The 12,166-nt window shown below is 40.7% G+C and overlaps 1 protein-coding gene across 1 annotated transcript; it reads right to left on the bottom strand.

Annotated features, from left to right (window-relative positions):
* Positions 1–1,102: 1,102 nt before the first annotated feature.
* LOC118822216 (cytochrome P450 2B2-like) lies at positions 1,103–10,857 on the bottom strand. Its single transcript, XM_036591154.1, is given in 11 exon segments — positions 1,103–1,387; positions 4,562–4,607; positions 4,609–4,704; positions 5,209–5,396; positions 5,598–5,739; positions 6,009–6,182; positions 6,415–6,575; positions 7,001–7,153; positions 7,355–7,514; positions 10,335–10,584; positions 10,728–10,857. Coding segments are annotated over 10 exon segments (1,506 nt in total). The 5' UTR covers positions 10,530–10,584; positions 10,728–10,857; the 3' UTR covers positions 1,103–1,196.
* Between the last annotated feature and the right edge of the window lie 1,309 nt (positions 10,858–12,166).

The raw sequence follows: 12,166 nt of genomic DNA, 5'->3' as shown, positions 1-12,166 counted from the left end.
GAAGTTAATGCATCCTCTGCATGGAATATATTTGACCCTGTTCAGCTCAATGTCTTGTTCAATCTCAATCTTTTGTGCTCAAAATAGTAACTCTTAGTTTACTTCTATGGGAAAATCAACAGTGTGGCACCCTGTGACAAACAAAAATGATAAACAAAAACTTGTTTTGCACACATTTTCCCTCCGATCATCACTCTATTCTCTGAATTACACAGTCATTAAAGAGTCAGAATTATACAACATACATGCTGAAACTGCTACACACTGCAAAATACAACAAAACAACACAGGCAGGGTGAAATAAAAGAAAAGATGTCTTTCTTTTTTAAATCCTGTGGGGGTGAAAAATGATTTAGTTTTGGGACATGATCCAAGCTGCTGGCATTAACTGCATTCAAACTTTGGCTCTAATCTTTGGGTTTCACTCATTAAAGCTGTGGTTTCAGTGGAATTTTAGTGTACGGGACATTATAAGCGTCTTTAACCCTTATCAAGTGAGTAGCTGCTAATTAACTGTGCTTACTGCTACTTCATTAAGCAGTAAATAGATTAAATAAAGTACTTTTTAGAGCATTTATATTCATTTATTATACATTTTAAGCTTTCGCACATTATATTAAATATCCATTATTTTGCCTTTATTAAGAATCCGGTAACCTATCAATTCTGTGTCTGCTAATGACCTGGCTAATATTTTTAGTATTCATTATAGTTGTAGGGAAAGTAGTAAATGACTTTATTAAGCAGAAACTATGATCAATTAAACATTTTATAAATCACTTTTAATTGTATTTTACACATTAAATATTTTTCCCAACCTTTAACTGTGAACTACTGTCTATAAGGGGCTTATGCAGAATCTTAAATATATCTTTTCCGTTTGTTTTGTCAGAACTTATCTTTGTTTTTTTAATCAAAATTTAAACTTTTTGATTTAAAATGTAAAATAATAATAATGATAATAATAATAATAATAATAATAATATAGAACTGGCCTTTTTTCTCAACATTCCTTTTAAAACATATAAGTCCTGTTTTGGTGGAATATCATGTTTTGTACATTCACCCCTGACTGGTCCTCGTAGAAAGAAAGAGCTTGATAATGTGTTCTTAGTGAGATTGATTAGATGTGTTAAAGAAGAGGAACTTCTCCTGCGGGTGATGTTGTCCATTCACATGTAAAGGGCAAACTTGATTCAGTGAGTGGTCTCTCTGCTGCGGCAGATGGTATTGAAGGGGAATGGAGAACGAACCACGCCCACAATGCCATCCATGTTTGGGCGTGGAGCTCCAGGAGGCCATGAGAACTTTAAGCGTTGGAGCAGAGAGGTGAAGAAGATGAAGAGCTCCATCTTTGCCAGAGACTCACCCAGACACACCCTCGGACCTGCAGGACATGCATAAGCACAAATCATCTCAGTGCTGGATTGGTTAATTAGCAGAATCAGCAGACTTTCTGGTGGACCAATGATGTTTTGGGCTGGTTACTGTGGGCTTACATATACAGTGGTCACAAAATTCGTTTGGACACTGAAACCATTGGTTAAATTTAATGACATTTTCAAGGTTTCTTTAAAACAGAATGATATTTGTTTCAGAAAAAAAAAAATACATTTTAGCACAAAATCAAACTGATGGTAGACTCTTTGTGTAAAGAAAGCCTGGAGAAGAATTCCAGACTCCAAGAGTTTGTCCCAATAAACATTCCAAAACAAGTTTTGACCTGAATGGGAGCCAATGGGACTAAATTATGTCACTATACCAAACTCTTTTGCAAAGTAATAATTCTACAAGAAAAGAACGCAATTCACACATCAACATACCATTCTACCTTACATTCTGGTGTGCTTGCAGGTGACAAAATTGTGCTTGGTGACTTTATTTTCACCTGTAAAGAGTTCACTAAATTGACATTGGTATCAGTTGCAAAGTGTAACCAAGGGCAGAGGAAAACACCCCTTGTGTACAATTACGTCCTGTTGGTACCAATCATAAACAGGTACCAAAAACAAAAAACCACTAGAACCTGTTTAATGAAATAGCACAGTTCCAGTTTTATGCTGTCAAAAAGTTCTGGTGATCTCCATGAGGTGGAGATGTCAAATTTGGGGCTGCTTATCTTTCTGTGATGTCAGTGATGGGATCAATTCAGAAGTGAACAAAGGCATTTTCATTGCAAATCTGCAGAGAAAATATAGACCACACGGTAAACAGAGAGCTTTGCTTTATGGCTCAGCTCCCTATTCACCACTACAGTCCGCTACAGCAACCACATTACTGCTGTTGCCTGACCCAGCCTGCGGCTGATCTCACTCGTAAACAAGACCTGGAGATACCTCAAACTCCTCCACCTGTGGCAGGTCCTTTCCCTTTACCTGGAGTGGGCATGCCATCTTCATCCAGGCTAAGACTCAGACTTGGAGGATCATGAGATCAGCCGCAGGCTGGGACAGGTGGCAGCAGTAATTTGGTTGCTGTAGCAGACTGTAGCAGCGAAGAGGGAGCTGAGTCATAAAGCAAAGCTCTCTGTTTACCATTCGGTCTATATACCAACCCTCACCTATTATCATGAGCTGTGGGTAATGACCGAAAGAATGAGATCTCAGATACAAGCGGCAGAAATGAGCTTTCTTCGCAGGGTGGCCGGCTACACTCTACTTGATTGAGTGAGAAGCTTGGTCACACTGGAGGCATCCATGTGATGGATCCAAAAAGACATCATCCCCAAACAGCAGAGACACCACCCTCCAGCTTGCACACATAATGCCCTCCTGACCTTACCTACACCTTGACACCCTGTCCATGAACAGGAGTGGAGACAAAGCACCTTGGTGGAGTCCAAAACTCACACTGAACAAGCCTGTCTGAATGCAGAATCTCATCTACGAGCTTGCCAACTACCTCAGTGACCTCCACCAGAGAAATACAGTCTGACACCCCAGGAGCCTCTGGCCCTGACTCCCATGACTGAGGCATGTCTATCAGGTATGAGAGTTCCTGAAAGTGCTCTGTCCACCAGCTGACAATATCCTCATTTGAAGTCAAAGTTTCTTTACCCCACTGAGTACAGCTTGAGTAAAGCCACTCTGACCACTCCTGAGTCGCCAGACTGTTGTCCAGAGCCTCTTTGAAGCCAACCCAAAGTTTTTCAATGGCCTTGCCAAACTTCTGTCATGTTCTGGACTGTGCTTCAACTGCTGCCGCCACCTTTTTCCCTGTTGGTACCTATTTGCTGAGCTGGGAGTCCTCTGGGCCATCCAGTCCCTCAAGACCTCCTTCTTCAGCTTGAAGGTCTCCCTCACCACTAGTGTCCACCAGGGGATTCTTGAGTTGTCGCCCTGACAGGCACCAACAAGCTTTTGGCCACAGCTATGCCTGGCAGCTTCCATAATAGAAGTTTACAAAAGCGTTGATTCGGACTCCATGTCCACTAGCTCCTCCAAAACATGACAAAAGTTCTCTAGGAAGTGGAAGTTAAAATTATTCCGAACAGAGGCCTTTGCCAGCCATTCCCAGCACACCCTCACTATTCACTTGAGCCTACCAGGTATGACCCCCAGCCTTCCCTGCCATTTGATCCAGCTCACCACTAGACAGTGATCGGTTTACAGCTCAGCACCTCTCTTCACCCAAGTGTCCAGAACATATCGTCCCAAGTCAAATGAAATGATAACAAAGTCAATTATTGATCTTTGACTCAAGGAGCTCTGGTACCAAGTACACTTATGAATGTCCTTGTGTTTGAACTTGGTATTCGTTATGGACAATCCATGACTAGCACAGACGTCCAATAACATTCCAATGACCATTCGAGTCCAATAACCATTCAAGTTTACATCAGACAGGCCATTCTTCAGATTTACCTTCCTCCAGGTTTCCCAGTCATTGCCAACATGAGTATTGAAGTCTGTTAGCAAGACTATGGAGTCTGTAGGCAGGTACCTTTCCAGAACCCCACCCAGTCGATCCAAGAAGGGAGCATGCTGCAAACTGTTGTTTGTTTCAAAAGCACACGCAACAGTCAGAGTTTTTTTCGCTGCGATTTTAATTGAAGCGACGCTCTTATCCACCGGGACAAACTCCATGGCAGCCAACCAGGGACTTGTTAGTATCCTAACATCCACCCTGCACTTCTAACCCTGTGTAACTCCTGAGGAGAAGAGGCACCGACCCCTATCAAGGATTTTGGTCCCAAGTTGACAATGTAGGTAGAGGTGAGTCCAACTATATCTAGTTGGTATGTCTCAACCTCCCGCAGAAGCTCCAGCTCCTCCCCCTCCAGTGAGCTTACATTTCACATGCCAAGAGCCAGTGTCTGCTGCAGGGGTCCTTGGTGGCATCTCCCACCGCCTATACAGCACTGCTCCAGAAACAACTCTTAAAATTGATTCAATCATTTCTCTTCACCAGGAGGCTGTATTAGAGTATCACACAACTCCCTGACTGAAAGCAAGTCCTACTCCAGCTGTCCCCAGTGTTGATGCTCAAACAAATCTTAATGAATTGTTCTGCTACCACTGTTGCACACGGACCCTCAGGTAAACACCAGCAGCAGACTCACCCAAAGAGAATGGCAGAAAGGCATCATTTCTGCAGAACTGTCCTTTTCTCATCCAGAAAGTTCTCTGGGTTGAACGTGTCTGGATACTTCCAGTGCTCTTTGTCAGTTAAGATGGCGTTTAAGTTGACCATGATTGTAGATCCCTGCCATGGGAAAGAGAAACAAATAACACATGTATTAATATCAATTAAATGTCTTGAACAGTGGAGGTGCACTCAAAGTTTTCATTGAGAAAAGAGACTGATATAAATAAATATAAATAGCTATGCAATTTGTGAAATATGCAAGATGGCAAAAAATGCTAAAAGACGTGCAATAACATTTCAATAAGTCTTGCCCAGATAATCTAAAAACTTGTATTCATTCGTTGCGTTGGTATTGATTCCTCTATTTTGTATTTGTAAGCTTCATCTTGTTTTCAAGCCATAAAAAATATTATCTTTTTATAGTTTAATTTACTTTGTTTCTTTTTTTGGCAGAGCCTGTTCTCATAACACTGTTTCTGTGGTTAAGCATCCATTCATACTTCCATTGATTCAGTCTCCCATCCATTAAGAGATCCATGCATTCAGCTTGTCATACATTCAAATGTCTATCCATTCAGCCTGTCATGTATTCAGTCCACAATCCCTCTATCCCTCCATCACCTTGGGAAGGTGGTATCCTCGTAGCAGTGCTGGTTCAGTGGTTTGGTGAATCAGGCCAAGAGGAGTGATGCTAGCACAGCGCTGGATCTCATAAACAGTGGCGTAAGTGTATGGGAGCTGTGTGCGGTCTTCCATACAAGGAGAGCGGTCAAAACCCAGAACCTGAATGATCTCCTCATGACAGCGCTCTGACATGGTCATATTACACAAGCATGGGAAATAAAAGAGGACATACAAGACATAACAGTGTTCTAATTGGGTCATTAACCAATTAGTAAAACAAAAATACCAACTGAAAATATGAAGTAACAAAAGGAATAACAAGCCTTACACCACACCTACTGTAAAAATGAGATCAGGTCAATGATATTGGTCACCAACAACAGTACCTTGCACGTCAGGGTGGTCCATCATGTAAATGAGGCCCCATCTGAGGGTGGTCGCTGCAGTTTCTGTCCCAGCTACAAACAGGTCAAGGACCGACATCATCATGTTCTCCACATGGAATGTAGAGTCTTCCTTTGCCTCTTGCTGCTCAACAAAAGAAAAGTTTAAATTCTGTTACTCAGAGCTACCAAAGGATACTGAAGGCGGCTCAAATGATTGATTTAGTATAATCTACAGTAGAAAACTTCAACTCCACTGTCCCACATTGTCAACCTGAAAATAATGCATGCAGAAAATGCTCCACACCAGTCGTCTCAGTGCACAGATAACTAGGCCTACTGGATATTTTACTGTAAAGTGCAGCTAGGGTCTCTCCATTCTCTACACTGCACTCAAAACAAAGAGCATCTCACCTTGGTCATCTGGATCAGGTAGGCATCAATGAAGTCCCGGGGGTTGTCTGGATCCAGAGTCTTCTTGTGCTCCTCCACAATTTCAAGGAGAAATTTTTTTAAGGCTTCGAAATTATTCCATATCTTCTGATGCGGCCCTGGAAAGTATTTTATAATTGGGACCAAGTTGAAGATCTGAAGATGAAAAGGAACAATTGATGTTACATTTCATCCTTTAAGTTTAAGCACTTTAAGCGCATAATGACAGGATTTTTTTTTGTCATTATGTAATTTTATTGTAGGTATATACCAGGAAAAAGACCTGGAATTAATTTAGAAGATAAATTATATTGTTTTGTGCTCTGGTTGTTTTTCTATATGATCTGTAAAAATGAACATCATCACTCGGAAAGGTCCTGGTAATCACCTGCGCCGTAAGTTTTCCTCCAAGCTGAAAGTTTTCATTCAGAATTTCTAGCAGCTTAGCAAAGCGCTTGTCGCTGTACTCGAAGCGGTCTCCAAAGATGATGGAGCAGATTATGTTGGAAAATGCATTCATAAATTGGTGGATGGGATGAAAAGGCTTCCCTTCAAGACGAATTGCAGAATAGTGTGTTTGATTAGAGAAAAGGCACAAAGACAGAACACTGACCATATGAAATTTTTGTTAAATGTCATATAAATGAAAAAAGGCCTCTTGTCTTACTATCAGTAGGACATTTAAAATATTCATCAGTATTACTGAACTCCAGTGTAGTGGTCTGATTGAGCTCATTAAACATTACCTTGTCCATGTTGATTTGAACAAATATTCATTCAAACTGTCATTAGTCTGTAATTTACTCTAAAATAAACTATTGACTAAAACTATTGAAATAAATACTAATTTCAAATGACAGACAACACTATGCATTAACTCCAGTGCTGCTCCCTGCCATTGTAGTTGTACATCATATAAAGATAACCTGACCACAGAACTGTGCCACAGGCATACACAGTGACTCATCACCTACCTTCTTGTTTGAGTATCTCCTTAATGAGGTAATGTGCCTCCTCAGCCACACGCTCCTCCACAGTTTTCTTTCCCAGACCAAAGTCACGCAGTGTGTGCAGAGCGAAGCGACGCTGCTGCCTCCAAGAGTGACCATAATTGGCCAAGATGATCCCTGAGAAAGGCAGAGAGAAGTAAAGGGAGATAAAAAGAAAGAGATGGTTGTAAAGGGTGTAAAAATTGTATACGAGGATGTATCTTTCCCTGGAGAAGGAATAGCACACTTTTTTTTTTTCATTTTTATCAAAAAATAAAGTACAAGTAGTAGTACATGTATATCAAACAAGTATATCAACATGAGTCATGCCCTACTAACCATAGCCTTTGTTGATCCACTCTGTTAAAGGCAGAAGCGGCCTCCCAGAAAACACAGTCCCATTCTCAACAAAAGCTTCCTTTGCAAGCTGCATGTTGTTCAGTATGATCATTGGCTTCCTGCCCAGGTATATGGAGCACATCTCACCATATGTCGGCAACTGGAGGGGTGTAAAATGTTTACATTACCTACAGCTTTGGAGCGGACAAGTGTATGTGCTGATGCAACTGTTTCCACGTTTGGTTGCAGATGTGTTTTCAGTGAACAGTTCTGAAGCTTTCTCTGTTCTAATAAATCTGGATCAATTCATCACAGTTTTGAGTTTAAATTTATGGCATTAAGTAGATCCAGTTATCCATAGCAACTTACAGAAGTGATTTGTTTTTCACTCACAGAATGTTTCCTTAGATGCTAAAAATAGGAGTCCAAATAGGTGGTCATTTAATGCTGTAAGGTTCCACATGGGTGCCTGGATAGAGAAGGATCTTAAAGCTGGTCTTTCAAGCATCTTTCAGTATAGCAAGACAAGCCAAGCCGTACTTGATTCTCAAAGGCCATAAGCTATGGTTTCAGTTTTGACTTCACTGCAGAAATAATATATTAGTGAGTTCAAACATCTTAAATGTAGTCAATATATCTAATATTTCTCATTATGAGACTGTTGTAAGAATATTTAGAAGATTTAGATTATTTCACTTATTTCTAGACATTCTTACTTGTTTTTAAGCAGTTTTATCTTATAAAAGTGTCTTCTTCCATTGACAGATCATGTTTCTTGTTTTAAGTATTACTTCTTGAAACAAGCCAAATTAAGTAAACTAATCTGCCAATGAAATAAGACACCTTCACTAGATAAAATCACTTAAAATGATAAGATTTTGAACAAGCATCTGAGAGGCCTACGTAGAGAGAAAGTGCAGAAACCTCAAAAGGCTTTAGAGGAGAAACCTGCATGACGGAGTCAGGTTTGCAATATGAGCAAAGACTGATAACTGGCCATCTACAATTACACAAAGGCTTTGTTTATCTTCAGATGGAATGACCGATAAATGCTCAAAGGAGATGTCAAGATCACAGGATACAGAGATGTATAGCAGCTCCTTGCTGGAATTTACTTTCAGATGGTGAACTGCAATCCATGATTAGATGTCAGGCAGACGTGCCTATATGCAACTATAAACCTAAGTGTCAGAAGGTGGAAAGAATTAGTTGAGTGTCATCATAGTAGTGGTATGAGATGTCATTGACAGGATGTTATATCGCTAAAATATCAAGTGTAAAGGAAAGAGAAGAGGACTCAGCACAAAGCCTTGTGGAGCACATATGAAGAGTCAGCATGTAGTTGATGTGGACGCCATCAATGTTACCTAATAACATCCTTCCATGTAAGACTCAATCCAGTTCCATGCAAACATGCTGATTCCGGTTTGCAAAGGCGCTGATTCCAATGTGCAAAGGTGCTGATTCCAATGTGCAAAGGTGCTGATTCCAATGTTGGTGAGAACAGGCTGGAGAATCTTATGACTGACTGTGTCAAAGGCTGCAAAGCCCAAAAAGAATCAGGACTGTTGAGAGTTTAGCTGAACTTCGTGTGTGGAGCTTCTCCACCTTTGCTACAGGAGAAGTTTCTGCAAAGTACACCAGTTCGAAGACGGACATGCTGAGATCCTAGAGCTGGCAACGAGTGAAAAATGAAGACTGTTTATTTTAGACAACTCATTAAAGACTTTGGGAAAGGAAAGAAATGAGAGATATGAATAGCTGCTGTTGTTAAAGCTGTCCTGGGTGGTCATCTTTAGAACAGGTACTACTCTGGTAGTCAAGATGCCAGATGGTTCCCAACTTGATGACAAGAAACTGTGTTGGAAGTGATTAGGAGCAGTAGACTGCAAGATTTCTCGAGTGATGTGTATTGGATGGGGTCCATGGGGTCCAGTGGGCAGGTGTTTTTAGCTTTTCACATAAATATGAGACTTACCGAGTTGAACATGGCTCCAAGAATTAGGTTTTACACACTCTAGACAAAGATCAGCTGTTGAGATCCTGAATCAGAGCACAAACCACTGGCAAGGGAGATCTGTAACAGTGTTATGCAACTGAAGAATACCATGCAATAGTCCTGGACATCAGCCGTTAACAACCCTGGTTTCAAGTAAAACTTAGCCATTTGCTTTTAACTAAATCAGATAACTGAAGAGACAAGGTTGGATGCAGCCTTCATCATGTCCTCTTCACTGTCTGTAAAGTGACCGAACCAGTAAGACACTCATGGTAGAAAGTGAAAAATGAGTTATTATTATCAAAGGGTTGGGCAAAACTCAATGTCATATAAGAGGCAAGGGTCAAATCCAGAATGGCTAACAAAAAAAGAAAAACAATCATCACAAAACCAGGCAAACAGATTCAAATAGTGAAAAGCAAAAAGCAAAGTCAAAAGTTCCAGGCAACATTGTAATCAGATGAAAGGTAAATAGACAAAACGCTCAGTAGCTCTCAAAAGAAGAAGCAGTACCTCGCATAATCATATGAACAGAAGCACAGGTGACAGACATTAGTATTCAGGTGACTGTGAGCGCTGATTGGCGCTCTGTGGAGAGTCCTAAGTTATTAAATGTCTTGTAAAAGGTCTATGGAGCCACGTTGATCACATCAGGATAAACAGTGGAAGAAAGGTAGCAATTGGTTGCATGAACTATGGTGAACTTTGCACTTGTTTAAAACTTTGCATTCCACAGCCTGAATTCTAGATACAAATATTACCCTTATTGTAAGTGTAAAATTGCATGTGTTGCATGTTAAAATGCAGAATGCAAACTAAGAAAGCCCAGCACTAACATCTGGCAGACACAGCAACAGTTTTCTACACACTCCAAGGACCCATAGTAAATTTTCACGGCTATAGTGAGTTTCAAAAAGAAGAAGAAAAAAAAAAAAATAAAAAAAAATAAAAAATCAGTCTGATGTATAAAAGGAAACTGACCGATCTGATGAAGGCCATTTGATCCTTTGAAAACTGGGGCAGGTTACCCACAAAGGGCAATGGTTTGGGTCCAGGGGGGCTTCGGTTCCTGGAGGAATTCCACCTGAAGATCTCCAGCAGAAGCAGAGTGAGCAGACCAGCCAGCAGGGCCAAGCCCACCGACGTCCAGTCCAAATATTTCAGCACAGACTCCATTCTGAGAGAAATGCAGGAGAGCACAGCTGCTCATACCTTTATACTAGAAGTGGAGCTGGCAGAGAGAGAGAGAGAGAGAGAGAGAGAGAGAGAGAGAGAGAGAGAGAGAGAGAGAGAGAGAGAGGCAAACAAACATTTTTTTTTCATGTTCTCCATAGAATTGCGTCACGATGGGCGTGACTAGGGAAAAGTTCATACCAGAAAATAATGCGTAATAATGCACTGCAGACAAAGTTCAGGAACAAACAAAACATTTGCAGCTGTTCGAACATCATCAACTTCTCTGCATACGGAGACTGATAGTGTCACGCATCCGCCGAGTGCCTCGTTGGATTCGGACTCGATCTCCCAGAGTCCTCTGGGAGATCACCCGACTTCCACACAGCCAACCAACGAAGATAGACAGCCGGACTCAAACTCCCAGAACTCTCCGGAAGGTCACATGACTCCCCACCTGACCTCAAACTCCTATCCGCGTTCGCGATGTGACTACTATAGTGTAGTATTTAAGCCCGGGCTTTAGACTAGGTCACTTGCGAAGTATTGCATCCGTTTTTCGTGACCTACTGAGCGTTTATACCTGTATCTGATTACCGTGTGTGACCTTTTGCCTTTGTTCTTTGACTTTGTCTTTTTCCCAGCCCTTTGGATTTTGGACTTAGACCTTCTGCTTGTGCTTTTGACCACGTTTTTGCCTTTTCCTGTTTGGACTGTTTGCCTGGTGTTATGTGTATTGTTTTGTTTCTGGAATTGACCCACGCCTGTTTTTTGACCACGAACTTAAACTGCACTTCTACTAGTAAAGCCTCCTTTGTAGTTTATATCTGCGAGCGTCTGATTCTGTTTGATTCGTCACAGATAGCTGAGTTACCTGCTCCCCTACACTCTAGAACAGTGGTTGTCATATTTGTTGTCTCCCCAAACAAACCAAATTTTTGCTCCCATTGCAAGTTGGAATAAAAAATTGAGAAAATAAAGGTTTCTGCTTAATTATTGAAGGTATGTAAGAAAAATATTTAAGTGGCATAGAACTTTTAGATCATATGGAGGTTCTTTAACCTTGAAAAATATTCTTCATTCCACCAAATTTACAAAGTTGTTTGTCATTCTGTTGCTGAGATGTTGCTGAGATTTCTTTACAGTGCTGGCGAAAGGAATCAGGGGTCACAACATCTACAGTGCAAATATAGCCATTTTTATTAATATCCACAATGACCAGTGAACCTAAACACGCCTTCTGACTTTTCGGTCTTCAGCAGTATAAATGGCAATAAAAGCATCTTGATTGATTGACCGATTGACTGATTGATTATCAGATTCAGTTGTTAAATAAATAGTTAAAAGCAGTAAACTTGAAAAAATATGTTTTCTTTAGGGACTATTTTATCTTATAGCAATCAGCATGTACCTTTCCACCATGGGTGGTGGCTGAAAATTAGTTTTTTAATACATACATAGCTAAACAAATTGCCAGCAGGCACATTTAGGCTAATCTCAGACCAGTTTTATGTATCTTATTTATGTTAAGCTCTCACGCTTATTTTCGTTCACCTGAGTTTACATACTCAAATCTTAGGCTGGTGCAGGTTAAACTGCTTCTAAATCAGACTGCAAGTACAACAGTACCCTCCAGTGGA

The sequence above is a fragment of the Colossoma macropomum genome, unplaced genomic scaffold (assembly GCF_904425465.1).
Source record: "Colossoma macropomum unplaced genomic scaffold, Colossoma_macropomum, whole genome shotgun sequence".
NCBI lineage: Eukaryota > Metazoa > Chordata > Actinopteri > Characiformes > Serrasalmidae > Colossoma > Colossoma macropomum.
This window is presented reverse-complemented; position numbering and strand designations above follow the sequence as displayed.